General features: G+C 43.7%; 1 protein-coding gene across 1 annotated transcript; it reads right to left on the bottom strand.

Annotated features, from left to right (window-relative positions):
* Window positions 1-2,692: 2,692 nt before the first annotated feature.
* On the bottom strand, window positions 2,693-21,756 carry gabrb1 (gamma-aminobutyric acid type A receptor subunit beta1). Its single transcript, XM_028981721.1, has 9 exons — window positions 21,516-21,756; window positions 20,219-20,310; window positions 20,040-20,107; window positions 7,590-7,810; window positions 7,387-7,469; window positions 6,746-6,880; window positions 6,479-6,631; window positions 5,574-5,827; window positions 2,693-4,025 (listed from the first exon to the last, which is right to left on the bottom strand). The coding sequence occupies exons 1-9, from the start codon at window positions 21,593-21,595 to the stop codon at window positions 3,675-3,677; spliced, it is 1,437 nt and encodes a 478-aa protein (XP_028837554.1). The 5' UTR covers window positions 21,596-21,756; the 3' UTR covers window positions 2,693-3,674.
* Between the last annotated feature and the right edge of the window lie 1,217 nt (window positions 21,757-22,973).

Raw genomic sequence — 22,973 nt, 5'->3', positions numbered from 1 at the left:
GGACGATTGAAGGGTCAGAGGTCAACAGCTGCCGATCACCTGGGCCCAGCATTTCAGTGTAATCCAATGGGTTTGTTTATTGGGGTGAGAACACATGATTTCACGATCCAGTCAAGTGTTGCCTGAACGTAAACTGAATGACCAGATCCTGGGATTTCAACATGCAGATAATTTTCATCCAGAATAAATTGGATCAATGAAATAAATTAAATATACGATCCAGATTAAATTGGACAACTGGGCCCAATGGGCAGGAGACCCGCTAAAATCTTTAGTACAGATTAGTTTCAGTTTTTTTTTACTATCTCAAAAGGCTTCATGTCCTGCTTTATTTTCACTGCCAGTGTCCTACTTCAACAACTGCACAAAATACAAATAAATTATATATCATAAGCACACATGCTTTAGTGATCAATGTTCAAGTTTTACTTAATTTTGATTTTCACACTAGATCCAGCCTTGTCTTGGGATCAGGATTATCTTGATTTTCCAAATTCAAACTTTTGAACAACAGAAAGTGAAGGTTTGATCCAGATTAAAACTGAGATTGGATTAGAATTCCTATTTTCCCTTTCAATTGGCAATTTTCAAGTTTCAATACAATCTGTTATTCACTGGATTACCCTTTGAACAACTGAGGCCTGGTGCTCCACAAACTACATTATGTAAAAAAATTAAAACACGGAGTGAGACAATTTGTTCTTTTTACTACCCGGAGTAGAGAACAGTGTAATCCGGTTAAATGCCTCGTTTAAGTAGAGGACTTTTTTTAGTATGGTAAATTTTTTTTTTTTTTCGCTGTGCTATTCTTAAATTATGAAACTTAATGGTCATTTCTGATCCAGTGAGGATCTCACTACAGAGGGAAGAATATTTTTATTGATGAAAAAAGTTTTAATGATGAAAAAAGTAAAAGAATTATTCTGGTGCCCACGTAGGATAAAATGCGATGTTGATGTAGAGAATGTCTCTGAGATTCAATATAAAATTAAATATAAAGGTTCAGTCTTCACACAACAGCACTTGCAACTTTCCTAATAAGTAATTAGTCATTAGTAATTCGTGGCAATTTATAACATGAGGAACCCTGATAGGGATCTGGTACAGCAGCTTCTCAATGAACAGCAAAAGCAACACACTCAATTTGGTGAAATTTTATTTAGAACTTTTCAAAGTCCATGTGATTTTAAACATGGATGTACAAGTGTGCTTGCTTTCATATGGGTACTGACTCTCACACACACACACACACACACACACACACGCACACACACACACAGCAGAGAAAGAGACAGCATGAGTGACATTTACAGCAACTGTACACACTGCAGAGCTGAGTCAATATCCAGAAAGAAACTTCTGGCGCCTGGTGTGTGTGTGTCGGTAGAAATTTATAATCCACAGTGTGTGTGTGTGTGTGTGTGTGTGTGTGTGTGTGTGTTTGTGTGTGTCTGTAAGTGTACTCAGGTCGGCCGGGATGAAGTTTCATCATTTATTATCCAAGAAATTCAATTCTGCCCTTCCTGCCCTACTGCAGTTCACAGATTGTCATGGAAATGCTGGAATGCTAAAACTACCAATGGTGGAAAGAGGGGACAGAGAAGATGACTTGTGGAGTTTGAAGTGAGACCCTGTAAAGACTTTAGTTTAAAGGCACAAAGAGCCAAGAGCGCCAAGTATTTCACTTCTTCCTCCTTCCCCATTTCCTCCTCCCCATGTCCTGCTCCATCACTTCCTCCTCCTCCACTTCCTTTACCTTTACTTCTTTCACCTCAATTTTCTGCTCTCTCACTTCCTCCTCCACTTCCTCTCCTGTTACTTCCTTCTCTTTCATGTCCTGTTCCCTCACTTCCTTTTCCTTTTTCCCCTCCTCCACGTCCTGCACCCTCACCCCCCCCCCTCCTCCACTTCCTCTTCCTTTACTTCTTGTAGGTGGTAGTAGCCTAGTGGGTAAGACACTCGCCTGTGAACCAGAAGACCCGGGTTCAAATCCCACTTACTACCATTGTGTCCCTGAGCAAGACACTTAACCTTAAGTTGCTCCAGGGAGACTGTCCCTGTAAATACTGATTGTAAGTCGCTCTGGATAAGGGCGTCTGATAAATACTGTAAATGTAAATGTACTTCTTCCTCCTCCATGTCCTGCTCCCTCACGTCCTCCTCCTTCTCCACTTCCTCTTCCTTTACTCCCTCCTCTTCTACATCCCACACCCTCACTCCCCACTCCTCCACTTCCTCAACTTCTTCCTCCTCCTTCTCCACTTCCTCTTCCTTTACTCCCTCCTCTTCTACATCCCACACCCTCACTTCCCCCTCCTCCACTTCCTCTTCCTTTACGTCTTCCTCCTCCATGTTCTGCTCCCTCACTTCCTCTTCCTTTACTTCTTCCTCCTCCATGTCCTGCTCCCTCCTCCTCTTCCACTTCCTGTACTCCCTCCTCCTCTACATCCCACTCCCTCACATCCCCCTCCTCCACTTCCTCTTCCTTTACTTCTTTCTGCTCCACGTCCTGCTCCCTCAATTCTTCCTCCTCCTTCTCCACTTCCTTTTCCTTTACTCCTTCCTCCATCACATCCTGCTCCCTCACTTCCCCCTCCTCCACTTCCTCTTCCTTTACTTCTTCCTCCTTCATGTACTGCTCCCTCATTTCCTCCTCCTCCTTCTCCACTTCCTTTTCCTTTACTCCCTCCTCCATTACATCCTGCTCCCTCAATTCCTCCTCCTCCTCCACTTCCTCTTCCTTTGCCCCCTCCTCCTCCATGTCCTGCTCCTTCGCTGCCTCCACATCCACTTCCTACAATCTTGTTAGTTTGTGACATAGTTCATGTGTGTAGCGCAGAACACAACAAAACCAACGTTGACCAGAAGATCAGCTTCAGTCTGAGTTTTACAGCATGTGGCTCATGGCACAATGATTGTACTCAGTGACGTTAAACACACGTCACATGAATGCGGACGACCCGTGACCTCAGTGGCGATCACATGACAGTTAAAAATCCCGTCTGCATGAAGAAAACGTGAAAACAAGCGGTTCGGTTTTGTGTGTAAGTGTGTGTAATTGTGAGTGTTTGTGTGCCCCTTCAGAATTTGTAACAGAACTTCAGGATGTCAGGGTGAGAGTTTAACGCCATTCTGTACCGTGAAGACGGCTTCTTTACAGAATGTAAAATCACACGTGCAAGCACACACACACACACACGCACACACACCTGTAAACGGGACATCAGGTTAAAGCTCAGCGTTTTGGTTTCCATTGTTTCCGTGGTTTTTAAAGCTCCGCCTCCAAACAGCAACGGAATCTGGAGCAGCTGGATGGATGTAGAGCGCCTCACCGGCTCTTCTTTAATGTTCCTGGACACTTTGCTCGGGGTATTTATTTTCTAGAACTCACGTGTGGTAGCTGGCATGCAGAGTGTGTGTGAGTGTGTGTGTGTGTGTGTGTGTGAGCGAGCGAGAGAGAGAGTAAAGCTCTTGCATGACGAAGTTCTGTCTCTATTTGGTCGTGTCGTGGACTAGATGGAGGAAAAGCTGCGATGAATAGATTCTGTTACTTCTCTGTTCTTGTATTTATATATTTATATATCTATGTATATTTCTATTTATTAAAAGTTATTTACACTGAAAAGAGCTTTCCCCTGCGGCAGGAGATGGACGGAAGCGCCGGGCGCTGGGTTCTAGTGGACGTAGTACAGCCAGTACACCAGGTTGAAGAAGGTGAAGGTGATGGGGAAGATCACGCGCGACCACTTGTCAATCGCGTTGACGTCCGTCAGATCCGGGATCTTCACACGCAGCTGGGAGGCCCGCCTCCTCAGACGACTCTTCTTTTGCCCTATTGGCCGCTCCAGTGAGGGGGTGGGCCGGCCGTAGAGGTCGCGACCTGTCAGAGGCTTGCGGTATTGGATGCTGGCGCTGTCGTAGGAGAACATGGTGTTAGCTCCACCCAGTCCTCCCAGCATCTCCACCCCACTCATCTCGTTCCGCAGGTCCATGCTGGCCAGGTGGATGTTTCCGTGGGCGTCGACCTTATGATGGAGTCAGAAAGAGTTTGGTAATTAATGCATAAATACTCAAATCCTGGTAAATACGATCCATTCAAGTTGCTTAAAATATACTTAAACTAATTAAATTAGTCAATGAGCTAAATGTAAAATAATTGGGTAAATCATACCCACACTACCCAATTGTTAACTGCAAGAGCAGATACATAAAAAATATAATTCAATTTACCCAAACTGCACATGTTCTGGCAATTTTATGTTACTGGTGTACAAGTTGCTTGTAGGATTGTTTCCTTCAGTAATATTCTAATTTATTTGCCACTTTTTTGACCATCTTGACCTTTGACCTCTAATGCCAGATCTTCAATAAAAAGTTTTAATTTCTGTTAAATGAATAATTATAAGACAGTGTGGTGTTACAAACTATTCATAGCATTGTACCTCATTGTGATTTTGATCATTTTTATGATTTTTGATGTTGACACTATCAGCTTTGTCTGAAAATGAATTCGGACGTAATTTGTTCATCATTAAAAGGTATTTCTTAGGGGTGTGTATTAGCAAGGTATAATACGATACGTATCATGATACACGGGTCACAATACAATTATATCATGATATATTGTGATACTGTACATATTGCGATATTTTACAGTTCACTGAAAATGTAAAAACAGAGCTGATACACAAGATGCTGTGTACGATCTGTGTGGATCACATTACATTAATAATTCGGCCAAGACAACATAACTCAGAACGGAATCTTGGACTTAATTTGTATACAAGAATATCAAAATTTTATGTCCCTGTATTGATACAGTATCACCATGTAAAATATCGCGGTATATTGCTGTATAGCTATTTTCTAACACGCCTTGTATTTCTTACCTTTGTAAACATGGTACTGTTTAGTGATGATATGCAAATAAGTGTTTACCCTGTATGCTTGAGTATTTCTTAACTTTGAATGTAAAGTCCATTTACTGTAAAAAAAAAAAAATTATCTAAAGAAAAAAATTCTAAATTTTTCTCAATTTTAATGGGTAGATTCTGTAGGTTGTTTTTTTTATAGTGTGGATCTACTGCATCCTGCCCAGCCATCTTATTTCTCTCGTTACTCCACAAATTCGCCATGCCACAGCAATTTATGATCTCTTTTCAAACCAGAAAACTCTCATCCAACTCTGTAAACCACTGGGACAGCAGTGAAAACCCAGATCATGGAGATGAAGAAACACCAACCCCACCTCCTGGAGGAGAATGTCCACCCCGGTCACAGGTTATTGCGCATCCTTCCCTACAGTTAAATCTGATTTCCTGAAGAATTCGTTTCACCATTGTCCTGGAATTTACAGCATACGGGAGGCAAAACAACCTGGAACCGTCTACCTCGGTTTCAAACGCAAGAATGAAAAGAAAAATGCAGAAACCAACCTCCTCAAACTATGCCGTGAGAAGAAAAAATGCAGAGACCAACCTCCTCAAACTATGCCGTGAGAAGAAAAAATGCAGAAGACACCAAATCCCAGCATGTACCAGTGAGAGACCCTGCCTGCTGTCTCCTGTTCCCACCTGGACTTTGTTGGCATCCATCCTCTGCTGCTTCTCATTGTTCCTCTTGGCGGCCTTCTCGGCTTTCTTCTTCTGGAGATGGGGTCCACGGCCGAAGAAGATGTAGTTGACGAAGGCATACTCTAGCAGTGCCAGGAAGACGAAGACAAAGCACCCCATCAGGTAGATGTCGATGGCCTTTACATAGGGGATCTTGGGCAGGGTCTCCCGCAGGTGGGTGTTGATGGTGGTCATGGTGAGTACTGTGGTGATTCCTGTCAAGTGAACAGAGAGAGGCGTGTCCGAGGGAAAGAACACACACGTACACACACTAGAGCTGTAATACTTGGATCTTTTTTAGGATCTGAGTCACTTAGTAAACTGATTCGGGGTGCGTGAGTCACTTGAACCCACAGATGCTCTGATTCAGGTAGGGAACGCTAGCCAAGCTCTCTGAGCGATTCGGATTTGGTTATGTTTCCACCCAGAGGTAGGGGATTTGGGATCTCTTGAGTGATTCAGATTCTGATGTTGCAAAGAAAGTTTTTTTTTTTTTTTTTTTTTAAGTGATTGTCATTGTGATACACAGCAGCACAGCACACGGTGCACACAGTAAAATTTGTCCTCTGCATTTAACCATTACCCTTGGTGAGCAGTGGGCAGCCATGACAGGTGCCTGGGGACCAGTGTGTGGGGACGGTGCTTTGCTCAGTGGCACCTTGGCGGATCGAGATTCGAACCGGCAACCATCTGATTACGAGGCCGCATCCTTAACCGCTAACCCTAACCGCTTAACCACTGACCCCCCCATATGATTTATGAGTTTACAATTTAGACACAGTGTAGTTATGATTCAAAGGATTCAGATCAATGGAGTTATTTAATGAATCCAAGTCATAAATCACACAGCACTAACATACACACACCTAGCGCAACACGGGCAGCTGACGCATCGTAGTTGATCCAGAAGGAGACCCAGGACAGGATGGTGATAAGGGTGGACGGCATGTAAGTCTGCAGGATGAAGTAGCCAATGTTCCTCTTCAGTTTAAAGCTCAGAGACAGACGCGGGTATGAGCCTGTCTCACATACACACACACACACACACAGAAGAAGCAGAAGATACACACATTGTCTGATGAGGTTTCCTTAAATGATCTGTTCTGTGATTGGACCACTGTGACTCTGCTCACCCGTTGCAAAGACGGCTTTGGTAGACAGAGTTTGGTAGTCTATGATGGAGAACTGTGGCAGCTCGATGTTGCTGACGCCCGTCACCGAGCTCCCACCCTGCCAGTAGAACTCAATGTCGTCCGTGGTGTAGCCATCTGCAGACCAGAGAACCCAGGTCTTCTTATTCACGGGCTAATATGTCATTTAAAATGGTAATTTCTTCAACTGAAAGGTAGGATTTAATCAAATCATCTGATTTCTACAGAAGATCACCAATCATCAATCACTTCAATAGCACCAAAATTTAGAATAAATTTCTTGTTAATTTTAAAAGTGAATTTAAAAGTAAATTTCTTGATTATTATTCTTTTTTTTTGAATATGTAGTATTAGTATTATTACTGTAATAAAATGAGACAATTCTACACCCCTTTACAGAGAGATTGTGTGTGTGTGTGTTTAACTCTAACACCACAGCACTTACATCTCTGATGATGATGGAAGACCCTGTGGTGCATTAACATAGATTAACGCCTAATTAACCCCCAGTTTAATCAGTGTTAAACCACCGTTAAAACTGATAATAAGGTCCAGTGTGCCTTGCCCCTCTCCTGACCCCGCCCTTGTCATGATGTCATCGGTGTGGGACGGACGGGACTCACAGCTCTCAATCTCCAGCGTGCAGTTCTGCTCGTCTAGAGGGTATCGCCGCAGGTCCATCATGCAGGCAGCTGTGGTGGTGATCCTGTGTCAACACACAGATAACACACACTAACACACACACACCAACACCATCAATCACATTAACACACAACTGGCTCCACACACTAATCACGGAGTAACTGCATCACCACCCCTCCCTCACCTGAGCCCGTAGAGCACGGTGCCATCAGGGTGGAGGCGGATCATCCGGTTCTTCACAGTGACACCATGGACAAAGGACTTCTTGTCGTTGATGAAGTAGGTGTCTGGAACCCACAACTGGTCAGCAACCCGGTTGTCAAGAGTCAAGTTGAGTGGAATTCCTGTGTAGGACAGGCGCTTGTCTCTCCACGACTGCTGGAAGTACATGGTGATTGTGTAGTCCTGTTACACACACACACACACACACAATCAGTGACTGGATCCTTGTTTCGGATGTTTTTAGAAGTGATTGTCATTGTTATACGCAGCACACAGTGAAATGTGTCCTCTGCATTTAACCCATCACCCTGAGTGAGCAGTGGGCAGCCATGACAGGCGCCCGGGGAGCAGTGTGTGGGGACGGTGCTTTGCTCAGTGGCACCTTGGCAGATCGGGATTTGAACCGGCAACAGTTTACGGGGCCGCTTCCTTAACCGCTAGGTCACCGAGTGCAAACACTCGACTCACAACAGGCACACACAATATGAAAGTGGTAGGTGTTGTTTTTGTCATTGTTATACACAACCTCTGCATTTAACCATCACCCTTGGTGAGCAGTGGGCACCTTGGCGGTTCGGGATTCGAACAAAACCACAAGGGGTTGGAGTGAACTATCTAGAATTCAAACATATTTGTAACGCAGCCACAGATGAGCAGGAAAACGTAGGCAGTCCAAAACGGTTTTGATCTTTTAAAAATAAAAGTGGCTGATATATCATGTGGGACTGTGTCAAACATCATTTAGAATACTTATGTACCAATTTAAAATGCCATTTTGGTCTGTTTTGATATTTTTTTAGTCCATATTGCTCAGTTTTTGATAAGTCCTGAATAATTAAAACACTGGACGCCCTATAATACATAGTAAATGTGTTATAATTCATTATAAATGCAGTATACATGAATTATAGACAGTGGCTTTAGATAGAGCATCATGAATATTCAAAATGGACGATTTCAGCCGAAGCTGTGGGTCAGATGGTCCATAATAAAGGGGTCTAGAAAAGACAAATACATCTCTCTCAGCATGCCAATGGCGTTCAAAATGGACCCAAATAGAATTCAAATACACACAAATTACACATGATATGTTAAAACACGCCTTCATTATCTGATTATGTGATTAGGTGTTTAGGTGATTAGAGTCTTTATTGAAGAATTACCTAAAACAACAGTCCCTCGTGACTCATGTGAGTACCTATATTGCACTGTGACAGGACACAAAACCTCTGAAACCTGGAGGTAAATTAGAAGGTTCCTCAGGGTTCTGTTCTCGGCCCTGTTTAACATTCCTGGTTAAATTCCCACACACATTTTACACCAAAGAACACAACACTGAAGATCAAAAATGACTGGAGATAATTTATGTCATCCACCATCCATCCTGGAATCCTGGATCGTTGGTGTGGAGAATTCTCAAATCTCACTTGACTGGTGGAAGGAAGAGAGATGAAGGGAAAAATTCTCCCACACACTCTCTTGCAGAAACCAGCAAGGCTTGCAGTTTATGAAGATGCTGATACAAGCAGTTTAGCTCACTCCAGAGAGGAGAGGAGTGTGTGTTTTGGGTCCATCAGGTGTTCACATGATGTTCACCCCCTCATACTGTCACACTGTTCTCCACCTTCATATTCTCATCATGTTCATTGCCGATTTATCATCATGTGCTTCATTTAAAATGCGACAAGTGAAGTGTGAATTTCCACAGGCTGTATTCCTGTATTACTGCACATGAGGACACACAGATGATGTTGGTGAGGATGGTGATAATGATCTCTGAAGGCACCATGTGATGTGAGTGTGAAATTTGGAGGGGTAACCAGAGAGGGAGGGGCGGAGTCTCCGGTTTTGCCCCCGACGACCAATAAAAAAAACATCATTCCAGCAGATCAATTTCTACAGTACACACACTCATGTGACACACAACATGGTAAATACCCTATTCACCCATATCACACCATCTGTGCATAAAGCACACACTCACAGACACACACATGGTATACAAGCCCAGGCAACACACAGTGTGATGTTCTCCAGTGACCTTGTTTCCACCCAACACATGATGAAGATATAAAAAGCCAGGTCATGTGTGAACAGTGATCTGAACACTTGGTCCGTTTCAGCAGCTCCAGCAGCTCTGGGAAGGGTGACTGTGTTCGCTGAATTAGGAATTTAACAGATACGGGATTAACCACCAAGTCAGAGTCAGGATTTATACGAATAATAAGATCAGTGGGGTGATTACGAGTGGTCTGAGATCAGCAGGAGAATGTTCTTACTGTCCTCAATGACAACAGAAACACCAGAAATAAAGTGGTTGCACTGGTTCACAGACTAACACACACGCATACACACTTTAGTGACTGAGTCTAAATGTTAATGTTGAGGAGGAGAAGAGTTCTTGTGCGGAGATCATGTAGAGGAGAACCTCAGCATAAGCCCAGAAAGCCCAGCAGCATCTCTACTTCCTGCGGATGCTGAGGAAATCCCATCTCCCACCACCCATCCTCACCACCTTCTATAGAGCATGACACCCTCACACACACAGACACACACACTACCTCTGTTATATTGAGTAATATTATCTATTACTGCACCGTTCCATTTTGCACAGCAGTATTTGCACTATTTTATTATTTTATATATGTTATTAAAGGAGTTTGGTCTTTTACCGAACTACTGAGGTGTCTGACGTGGGACGTGGCCTGGCTGACGCGCTTGATGTAACAATGCTATACTCTGTTGGTTCCGTTATATGCTACACAATTAAATGAACCTCGATGTCTAATACAAAAATGTCCATTTATTCCAAAGCACTTTGTAGATATCACCAGTTAGCAGTTGGAGTTGGAGGTACAGCAAACAGTCCTGTAAGAGCTGCCGTAGCATTCGTGCAAGCGTTCAAAAACCCTTTGCCCTTCCGGGTCAAACACCTACCAACAACATAGTTTGTGCTACCTTTATACCTGAATACCTGCATGCACCACCCTGTGTTCCACCTAGGATATTACAACCATTAACCTTGCAACATTTGGCGGCTACACACCGGCCCCTAATTGTTGATGGCCATAAGACACAACAATTCAAAACCCCAAAAAAACAAAACAAAAAGTCAAATGTTGCAAAACACCATGTGATAAACAAAACAATACATTCAAGAATTATTCCTCACACACTAAACAAAGCTTGGTCACAGGTCTTTCTGTAACATTAGATTTTGTCTGTAACTTCACAGAACGTACCAAACCCTGTTTATCAGGATAAACTTCAAGTACCCTCGCTAATGGCCACGAACCTCGAGGAGCTGAGGCATCCATGATAACAACCACGTCCCCAGTCTTCAAACTCCTCCTCTTCTCATTCCACCTTTGCATCTCTTGGAGTAAAGGCAGATATTCTCGTATCCATCTCTTCCAGAACAAGTCAGAGAGATATTGCACTTGTCTCCATCTCTTTCTTACATAGATGTCATGAGGCTCAAACACTCCAGGTGGTAAAGCTGGTTTTCCTTTCAACAAAAGCAGATGATTAGGTGTAAGTGCTTCCAAATCATTGGGATCGTCTGATCCCAATGATTTGGAAGTGGTCGATCGTTCAATATTGCTTCTGCCTCACAGAACACTGTATGTAAACCATCATCATCCAGCGTCTGCTGACGTAGAACCGAACTAAGGACCTTTCGTATCATACGAATCATCCTCTCCCACACACCACCATGATGGGAACCCATTGGTGGGTTAAAATGGCAATGAATTCCAACTTGTGCAAGAACTCCTTCAATCTGCTGATTGTTCACTGCAGCAAGAGCTTCCTTCAGTTCTCTATTTGCGCCAACAAAGTTTGTACCATTATCAGATACCAGGTGAGTCACTTGACCTCTTCTGCTGATAAAGCGCCGCAGAGCGTTGATACAGGCATCCGTCTGTATCATCTGCTAGCTAAACAGGAAAATATGACGCCATACCTTTTACATATTCCTCTTCCTTTCCGCACTTCTACAGGACCGAAATAATCCACTCCCGTTTTGGTAAAAGGTGGTAGATCAGGCTGGATTCTTGCTTCTGGAAGATCAGCCATTCTTTGCTCCAGAAGACGTCCATTGCATCGCCTACAGAATCTGCAACCAGCAATCATTCTCCTCACTGCTGCATTTGCCTTGGTAATCCAGAATTTCTTTCTAACTGACGAAAATGTGTGAGTTCGTCCTGCATGACCCAGACTTTGATGAGCTTGTTTGAGTATAAGTGTTGAGATATGTTGTTCCTTAGAGAGAATAATGGGATGTTTAAGTTCTTCATGCATCGCTCCTCTGATCAGTCTGCCTCCAACCCTCAATAGGCCATCAACCAGAATCGGGTTCAACCTGTATATCGGACTCTGGCGACTCACTTCGTCCCTCTTAGAGGACAATGCCTCAATCTCCTTCTTGAAATGCTGCTGCTGACAATAGCGAATCACTGCAGCCTCGGCATGCAACAGATCATCCACAATCAATGTTTTACACGGTGTCACCCTGAACCTTTCCACAGGACTCTTCAGTGTCTTTCTCCAGTGAACTTTCTCCAGCAACATGGTTTTAAGACGGAGAAACCACGCTACTGCTCTTTTGAGCCTTCTCCAGTCAGAAAAGTACCTGATGAGTTGGTCAGTAGGCTTGACTAAGATGCACACTTCTACAGCATTTGTAGAGACCTCTCTTCTCACCTCTTGGTCATCAACCCTTAAAGAATAGTCCAGTATAGAATTGGGCCAGTCCTCCTTCGACTTCCAAAGAAAAGTGGGACCTCTATACCACCTAGAAGTTTGTAAAAAGTTTGCTATCTTCAAACCTCTCGAAGCGTCATCTGCTGGATTATCCTTGGAGCAAACATGCCTCCATTGCCAAGGCTTTGATGCCCCTCGGATGGTTGATATTCTATTAGCTACAAATGTGTGAAATCTTTTATCCTCATTCTTGATGTATTTTAACACTGAAGTACTGTCTGTCCAAAAAACAGAATCATCCAATTTTAAATTCAGCTCCATCTTCAGCATTGAGTCTACCTTCACAACCAGGACTGCCGCAGTCAGTTCCAGTCATGGAATGGTTATAGCCTTCAGCGGTGTAACTCTAGCCTTGCCAAGCAGAAAGGCTACCTGGATGTGCCCTTGTTGATTCTCCATCCTCAAGTATGTCACAGATCCATAGCCAATTTCACTGGTAGGGGTGGTAGTAGCCTAGTGGGTAACACACTCGCCTATGAACCAGAAGACCCGGGTTCGAATCCCACTTAATACCATTGTGTCCCTGAGCAAGACACTTAACCCTGATTGTATGTCGCTCTGGATAAGGGCGTCTGATAAATGCTGTAAATGTAAATGTAAATGGTATCTGCAAAATGATGTAATTGGGCCTGCACCACTTCACAGAAGTCCACGGGCTTGACACATCTGGGTATTTTAAAAGCAGAAAGCTTGTTTAAATCTTCTAACCATGGTTTCCATAGGTTTAAGGTGTCAGAAGGCAAGGAATCGTGCCATGCACAACCTCTTCTACATAATTCCTGCTGCATCACCTTTGCAGGCAGTGTCACAGGTGCCAGTAAACCTAGAGGATCATACACTGAGCAGATGGTTGATAGCATGCCCTGTCAGGTAAGTGTCCTTTGGTTTACCTCAATCTGGAATCTGAAAGAGTCAGTTTCTATGCACCATAGCAACCCCAAAGCTCTTTCCAGTGGAAGGAATCCAGATCTAGTTCCTTTAACTCCTTAGCCCTTTGCTCTATTGCAATGGCCTGTAAGACAGAGCGGCTGTTGCTTATCCACTTTTGCAATGCAAAACCTCCCTTCTTGCACAATCCTGTTAGATCTTTAATCATCTGGATAGAATCCCCATTCAGTGGCTAAGCTTTTCAAAACATCGTCCACGTAAAAGTTTTCCTTGATTGCTTGACATACACCGGCCGCAAACTCAAGACTGATGATCATCAGCACTTTTCCTCAGTGCATAGCTTGCACAACTTGGAGAAGACACAGCTCCAAACAAGTGTACGGTCATCCGGTATTCTACCAGTTCTTGAGTGATATCTCCGTTGGGCCACCACAAAAAACGGAGAAAATCACGATCCTCTTCAGTAACCTTTACCTGGTGAAACATGGCTTGTATGTCACCCCTGAATGCAACAGGTTCCTTCCTAAAGCGAAGCAAGACCCCAAGCAATGAACTGGTAAAATTAGGACCCTGAAGTAACTCTTTATTTAGGGATGTGCCCTGAAACGTTGCTCCAAAATCAAACACAACCCGAAGGGTTCTTTTCCTTGGGTGGCGAACTGCATGGTGAGGAATGTACCACACTTTACCAGACTCACCTTGGAGCTTCTGCTGGGTCACAGGCTCTGCATAGGTGTTAGCAATAAGATTATTCACATATGCTGCATACTCTTGCTGCAAGGTTTCATTATGCAAGAATCTTCTTCTTAATCCGTGCATCCTCTGCTTCACTACTGCCAGGTTATTGGGCAGAGAAACATCCTCCATCTTGAAAGGTAACTTTATACAGTATCTTCCATCCTGCAAGGCTACTGAACTCTCCATTATCTCCATAAATCTGAGGTCATCTTGAGACACTTCCTTTTCCTCTGTAGCATTCTCAATGAAGTCCTGATTATATTGACTGGTGAGCATGTCTTCAAGCCTCTGCAGAGCGATGCGGTTCACTGTGACAGACGATAACGTTGCCTCACTGTTTCCACTCAGTGGGCCATTGACCACCCATCCCAACACTGTTCTAATTGCATATGGACCATTATGGCAACTATTGATGACCTCCCATGGTTCTAATACCTTGAGTGCGTTAGTTCCTATTAACAGGTTAACATTTGCCTTCACACTTGGGATGTGCACCTATGACAGATATGGCCACCTACTCAGATCTTCAGATGTCATCATGTTATTCACAGTGACTGGCATTTCTTTCTGCGTAAATACTTCAGGTAAGGAATAGAAGTTATTACTGTCCAGACCAGATTCCTCTAAGCTGGATAACAAATGTGCTGGAACAAACCTTTCTTGCCCCATTGTTCGCAACAGGAAACTAGTTATTTTGCCTGTTATTTTCAGCTTCTGCATCAGATGTTCAGAACAGAACGTAGCTGAGCTCCCAGGATCCAGAAAAGCATAAGTTGTAATGACACAGTCTCCCTTTGCAGACTTCACCTTCACAGGAAGGATAGATAAGCCACATTTGTCATTACCGGCCCCTGTATGTCCACACGTTTGTAAAGATGACTGCTGCTGATCAGTTGAGGCTCTTAACTGTTCCGGTTGTCTTTTAATATGTAGTACAGTAGGATGAGACCGTTCACAACTTTTACATGTTAAATGCTTTTCACAATCCTTGCTCATGTGCCCAATGCGTAGACACGCGAAACAAATTCCCCTTTGTCTCAAGAAAAGAATCTTCTCTTAGTGCTTCTTTACTTCAAATTGCCTGCACTCCTCCAGAAAGTGGCAACGCTTGCAACAAAGACATTTCTCTTTCACCACATCCTCCTTATCCAACAGTTCCTCCTTTGCACCTTTAGACACATCTTTAGAGGTTACAGTAGTAGCCACAATGTTAGTCTTTGCATAACTCCTAGGCTGTGGTTTAGACCCTGATGTAGGTCTTGACTCAGAAACTCCCAGACGTGCATCCTGTATGTTGCCAAAGAGAGGATCAGAAAGGATTTGAACATGGCGTTCCATAAGCTGTACCAAATCACTGATGTGGGCTCTGTCTTGAGTCCTCATCATGATATCATGAGCAGTAGATCTCCATTGCTCTCTCATTTTAAATGGAAGTTTTGAAGTAATCGTTCTTATATTTACAGGCATGTCCAATTCCTGTAGGTATTGAAGTTCCCCCATTGCATTACAACAACCTCGTAAAAACAACGAGTAGGCTTGCAGTGCTTCCACATCTTCAGGCTTAATTGTTGTCCATGCCAAAGCCTTCTTCATGTAAGCTGTAGCAACTTTATATGGATTGCCAAAGTGCTCCTGCAAAAGACCCTTCGCCACGGTGTAGCCATGTTCAGGTGTCATATGTTGACAGCTACGCACCAACTCTTGTGGCTGTCCTCTGGTGAACTGTTCCAAATAATACAGACAATCTTCATCTTTAGTTTTGCTTTCCACACCCTGTTCAAATGCTTTAATGAATGGTCTTAATAGAAGAGGATCCCCGTCAAACAGTGGAATTTCCCTTGCTGGCAATGACGACTTATGGTGTTGTTGTACCATGGCTAATGTGATATCGGTTTGTCTTTGCATTATAGCCAGTAGCTCTGGTGATTGAGTATTATTAGCAAGATGATCTATTAAAGGTCTTTGCCTTCCTGGCTCTTGCCTGAGTTCCAAGTTCTGCTGCTTGTAAGCTGATCCACAGATTTCCTGCAGTACATCAGAAGGATTGCAGTGATAAGTAGCATTATCCAGGCACCACATCTCTGTTCTTCTTTTGCGCACATCTTGTAACAATGGGTTGTTAGATGGTACAGATTCTTTTGCAGAAGCATGCTGTGTTAACCTTGATCCAGGTTGGAATTCCTTTACTTTAGGATTCAAGAGATTTGATGGAACCATTTTTCCTTTTTCCTTTTCCACATAGGAATTCATACCATCACAGGATGTTGCAGAACAACCATTTTGCTCAAAAGCTTGTAGCACAGCCAACTTCGCTGCAGATGCAGCCAACTCTGCCTCTAGGTCAAGCTGCTCCCTTCTTCTTCTTAACTGCTTAGCTGCAAGTGCAGCTCTCTCAGCCTGAGCCTTGATTCTAGCCGAAGTGTCTGACGTGGGACGTGGCCTGGCTGACGCGCTTGATGTAACAATGCTATACTCTGTTGGTTCTGTTATATGCTACACAATTAAATGAACCTCGATGTCTAATACAAAAATGTCCATTTATTCCAAAGCACTTTGCAGATATCACCAGTTAGCAGTTGGAGTTGGAGGTACAGCAAACAGTCCTGTAAGAGCTGGCGTAGCATTCGTGCATATCAGTGTGTAACGTTGTTTAAACGTTACATGTAGCACCAGGTTCCAGAGAAACGTTGTTTCGTTTCACTATGTACCGTCTAACATGTATGTAGCTGAAATGACAATGAAGCTCAACTTGAACTTGAGTATAGAGAAATACAGACCTTTATATTTAGGAAAATATTCACACAATAATAATAATCAAATCAATATGTGCATGGCGGATGGTCAATATGAGTGTGAGTCTTGTGAAAATATTCTCTACACATCATGATGATGTTGATATCATGATGATGTAAAACCAACACAGCGGCATCCTATAATCTACAGTCTGCTGCTGTTGAAGAATTTCTTCAGTCAAGCCTGCTGCTGCATCTCTCCTCCCTGTCCACCCATCACTAATACATGGAGGATCACTGCAGAAAGATAGTGTGTGTGTTCCAGAAAAAGGCTCTCCCAGCATTAGAAATGAGAACTGGCTTCTAAAAACACACACACACACACACACACACACACACACACACACCACAGATACCCAAAGGCCAGAAACATAAACTAACTGCTGCAGGATTCTCCATGAAATGGTTGCTCAGATCCACCTCCCAGCCTCCACCTGTTTTCCGTTATTCTGTAATCTTCACACGTGCATCATTTTACATCTCTACTCCCCTCTATACATCTCTATTCCTTTTACACAGCTCTATACCACTCTTTACAGCTATATACAATACTACTTGATTCATCTTATACATCTCTATTCCCCTCTATACATCTCTATTCCTTTTACACAGCTCTATACCACTTTTTACAGCTATATAAAATACTACTTGATTCATCTTATACATCTCTATTCCCCTCTATACATCTCTATTCCTTTTACACAGCTCTATACCGTACTAATTGATTCATCTTATACATCTCTATTCCCCTCTATACATCTCTATTCCTTTTACACAGCTCTATAACACACTTTACAGCTATATACAGTACTACTTGATTCATCTTATACATCTCTATTCCCTTCAATTCATCTCTATTCCTTTTACACAGCTCTATACCGTACTAATTGATTCATCTTATACATCTCTATTCCCCTCTATACATCTCTATTCCTTTTACACAGCTCTATAACACACTTTACAGCTATATACAGTACTACTTGATTCATCTTATACATCTCTATTCCCTTCAATTCATCTCTATTCCTTTTACACAGCTCTATACCACACTTTACAGCTATATACAGTACTTCTTTATTCATCTTATCCATCTCTAGTCCTCTTCACACAGCTCTATACCACACTTTACAGCTATATACAGTACTACTTTATTCATTCTAATTCAGTACCTTATTTACAGCATTTACCAGACCCCCTTATCCAGAGCAACTTACAATCAGTAGTTACAGGGACAGTCTTCCCCTGGAGCAACTTAGGGTTAAGTGTCTTGCTCAGGGACACAATGGTAGTAAGGGGGATTTGAACCTGGGTCTTCTGGTTCATAGGTGAGTGTGTTAGCCACTATAACACATTTTACAGAGTTTTATATACACCTCTATTCCTTTTACACAGCTCTATACCACTCTTTACAGCTATATACAATACTACTTTATTCATCTTATACATCTCTATCCCTTTTACACAGCTCTATAACACACTTTACAGCTATATACAATACTACTTTATTCATCTTATCCATCTCTAGTCCTCTTCACACAGCTCTATACCACTCTTTACAGCTATATACAGTACTACTTTATTCATCTTATACATCTCTATCCCTTTTACACAGCTCTATAACACACTTTACAGCTATATACAGTACTACTTTATTCATTCTAATTCAGTACCTTATTTACAGCATTTACCAGACCCCCTTATCCAGAGCAACTTACAATCAGTAGTTACAGGGACAGTCTTCCCCTGGAGCAACTTAGGGTTAAGCGTCTTGCTCAGGGACACAATGGTAGTAAGTGGGATTTGAACCTGGGTCTTCTGGTTCATAGGTGAGTGTGTTAGCCACTATAACACATTTTACAGAGTGTTATATACACCTCTATTCCTTTTACACAGCTCTATACCACTCTTTACAGCTATATACAATACTACTTTATTCATCTTATCCATCCCTAGTCCTCTTCACACAGCTCTATACCACTCTTTACAGCTATATACAGTACTACTTTATTCATCTTATCCATCTCTAGTGCTTTTTACACAGCTCTATACCACTCTTTACAGCTATATACAGTACTACTTTATTCATCTTATCCATCTCTAGTCCTCTTCACACAGCTCTATACCACTCTTTACAGCTATATACAGTACTACTTTATTCATCTTATCCATCTCTAGTGCTTTTTACACAGCTCTATACCACTCTTTACAGCTATATACAGTACTACTTTATTCATCTCATACATCTTTATTCTCCTTTATACAAATCTACTACCCTCTATACATCTCTAGTCCTCATTACACAATTATATACCTCTCTTTACAGCTATATACAGTTCTACTTTTTTTTAGTCCTCTTGAAAGAGCAAATCACTATCCTACTTATCACTATTTCGCTAATTGCAGCTACAGAGAACTGTACAGAGAAAAATGTAGACTGAAATCCTATAAAAATGTTTTTAAATACAATACTGTGAAACAGCTTAATGCAGCATTGCAGCCCAATATAGTAAGCAACGCATTAAACTGACAAGTAATGAAATCATTCTTTTTCAGTGCTGCAAGGATATCTATTTATATATCTGCCTACCTCCACCAATTCACCTGCTGTCAGTCAGTGGTTAAAATGTGCTCCACGAAACCAAAAATTTACAATTGTCTGTAAATAAATGGTGAGAAGAACAGTCTACAACATCAGCTGTTCATTCCTACTGTGTTTAGCTGCATTTCAGCAGTTTGTCTTGATATGTATGTGTTTATGTATGGATTTAACTGTGAATTTTTAGAATAGTGTGTGTTTATGAGCGAGTGTATGTATCTAACTGTGTGTTTATGGGAGAGAGAGTGTGTGTGTGTGTAACTGCGTGTTTATGGGAGAGTGTGTGTGTGCATGCCCCCTGGAATGGGTTCATTTGGGTCTCGTTTGACTCATAGCCTATTATATAACTTATGTTTTAAAGCCAAACAGTAAACACATGGACAGCCCTGTGTGTGTGTGTGTGTGTGTGTGTGTGTGTGTGTGTGTGTGTGGAGCTTCCACTACCTCCACAGATCTTTTCTACATCTACATGTCATTGTGGTTCTCTCTCTCCTCTCTGTAACACCATCATGCTGACACACTGCAGATATACTGCCAGTGAATCGCTAACAAGATGCAACGTGCCCCGCCTTCAGGTGAACACACACACACACACACACACACACACACTCGCACTACATGCAGACTCACTCACCATGTTTACTTCAGACACCATGTCGATGCTGGAGATGTCGATACTCATGACAACATCGACAGGAGGACCTTTAAAGCAAAGGCAGTAAAGCAGGTTACAGCAGGCGAGTGACCGACGCAGAGGCTCCGCCCCCGGCGTCTCCGCCCCCGGCATCTCCGCCCCCCGGCGTCTCCGTTTACCTCCAAAGTCGGGACGCAGCCGGATGTCGTATCCCTTCAGCAGCTTGTCCACCGTCACCTTCACGTACGACATGTTGCTGGGTTCACTGGGGCTGCATGGAGATGGACGAAGAAGAGTTTTACACACACACACATTCAAATCACACAACACAAACACACACTCACAACGCACCTGCACACACAACATATACACACACTCAAATCACAAAAAACACACACTCAAATCACACAACGCACCTGAGCACAACACACACACATTCAAATCACACAACACAAACAAACACACACTCAAATCACACAACACATATACACACACTCAAATCACAAAAAACACACACTCAAATCACACAACGCACCTGAGCACAACACACACACACACACATTCATATCACACAATGCACCTGAACACACACACACACACACAGTCAAATCACACAACGCACCTGAACATACACTCAAATCACAAAAAAACACACACTCAAATCACACAATGCCCCTGAACACAACACATATAACCCAACGCACCTGAACACACACACACACACAGTTAAATAGCACAACGCACCTGAACACACACACACTCAAATCACAAAAAACACGCACTCAAATCACACAATGCCCCTGAACACAACACACACATTCAAATCACACAATGCACCTGAACACACAACACACATACACGCACACATTCAAATCGCACAACGCACTTGAACACACACAACACACACACACACTCAAATCACACAACACACCTGAACACAACACACACACACACACATTCAAATCACACAACGCACTTCAACACACACACACTCAAATCATACAATGCATCTGAACACAACACACACACATTCATATCACACAACGCACCTGAACACACACACACATACACAGTCAAATCGCACAACGCACCTGAACATACACTCAAATCACAAAAAAACACACACTCAAATCACACAATGCCCCTGAACACAACACACACATTCAAATCACACAATGCACCTGAACACACAACACACATACACACACACATTCAAATCGCACAACGCACTTGAACACACAACACACACACTCAAATCACACAACACACACACACATTCAAATCACACAACGCACTTGAACACACACACACACACACTCAAATCATACAACGCATCTGAACACAACACACACACATTCAAATCACACAACGCACCTGCACACACAACACACACACTCAAATCACACAACGCACCTGAACACAACACACACACATTCAAATCACACAATACACACACACACACACACACACACACACCTCTGCGCGCCCAGCACCACGGCCACTGCCGCGTGCAGACAGAGCAGCGCCCAGTGCGCGCGCTCTCCGGCCGCCAGCATCCGTCCGTCCGTCCGTCCGTCCGTCCGTCAGCAGCAGCAGCAGCAGCAGCAGCAGCGGCGCGGAGGAGGTGGAGGGGGACACGATCCGGGGATGGAGGAGAGGAGAGGAGCGCAGAGCGGTGCGGTTACTCCGAGGAGCTCCGCAGTCCCGACACTCCACGGCGCATGCGCGGCTTCACGACCCACATCAGCACGCGGCTCACGCAGGGGGACAGGGGGACAGGGGGAGAGGAGGAGGAAGAGGAGGAGATACCATCACTCGCCTGTCTGTCCTGCACGCTCCTCTTTTGTTTGTCTGTCTGTCTGTCTCTCCTGTGTGCTACCTGTCCGTCTGTCTCTCCTGTGTGCTCCCTGTCTACCTGTCTCTCCTGTGTGCTGCCTGTCTACCTGTCTCTCCTGTGTGCTGCCTGTCTACCTGTCTGTCTCTCCTGTGTGCTCCCTGTCTACCTGTCTCTCCTGTGTGCTGCCTGTCTACCTGTCTGTCTCTCCTGTGTGCTCCCTGTCTACCTGACTGTCTCTCCTGTGTGCTGCCTGTCTACCTGTCTCTCCTGTGTGCTGCCTGTCTACCTGTCTGTCTCTCCTGTGTGCTGCCTGTCTACCTGTCTGTCTCTCCTGTGTGCTGCCTGTCTACCTGACTGTCTCTCCTGTGTGCTGCCTGTCTACCTGTCTGTCTCTCCTGTGTGCTCCCTGTCTACCTGTCTCTCCTGTGTGCTGCCTGTCTACCTCTCCTGTATGTCTGTCCTCCCTGTCTATCTGTCTGTCTCTCCTGTGTGCTGCCTGTCCATCTGTCTCTCCTGCATGCTCCCTGTCTACCTGTCTGTCTCTCCTGTATGTCTGTCCTCCCTGACTACCTGTCTGTCTCTCCTGTGTTCTACCTGTCCGTCTGTCTCTCCTGCATGCTCCCTGTCTGTCTCTCCTGTGTGCTCCCTGTCTACCTGTCTCTCCTGTGTGCTACCTGTCCATCTGTCTCTCCTGCATGCTCCCTGTCCACCGGTCTGTCTCTCTGCCACGCACTGATACTTTATTAATATATGTGCACAATGGTTGCTGGTGACCCAGAATATCAGTGCCTATAAACCAGAAGACCCAGGTTCAAATCCCACCTACTACCATCGTGTCCTCTAAGCAGGACACGCAAGTGAATGTGAAGTGATTGTCATTGTGAAACACTGCAGCACAGCACATGGTGACAGTGTGAAATTTGTCCTCTGTATTTAACCATCACCCTTGGTGAGCAGTGGGCAGCCATGACAGGCGCCCGGGGAGCAGTGTGTGGGGACGGTACCTTCGTCAAGGGGACCTCAGTGGCACCTTGGCGGTTCAGGAATTACCTAACCCTGCATGTCTGTCCCTGAGGGGGGGACTGTCCCGTCAGGTA

Source organism: Denticeps clupeoides, chromosome 1 (assembly GCF_900700375.1).
Source record: "Denticeps clupeoides chromosome 1, fDenClu1.1, whole genome shotgun sequence".
Lineage (NCBI taxonomy): Eukaryota > Metazoa > Chordata > Actinopteri > Clupeiformes > Denticipitidae > Denticeps > Denticeps clupeoides.
Note: the sequence above shows the minus strand (reverse complement) of the source record. Positions and strands in the feature narration are given on the sequence as shown.

Excerpts from the sequence above, each read along its gene's own strand:
- gabrb1 (XM_028981721.1), bottom strand. The coding sequence starts at position 21,595 with ATGCTGGCGGCCGGAGAGCGCGCGCACTGGGCGCTGCTCTGTCTGCAC. Across the intron at positions 20,108-20,218 it reads GCTGCGTCCCGACTTTGGAG|GTCCTCCTGTCGATGTTGTC; the intron begins GTAAACGGAGAC and ends TTTGCTTTAAAG. Across the intron at positions 6,881-7,386 it reads CACGCTGGAGATTGAGAGCT|ATGGCTACACCACGGACGAC; the intron begins GTGAGTCCCGTC and ends TCTGGTCTGCAG.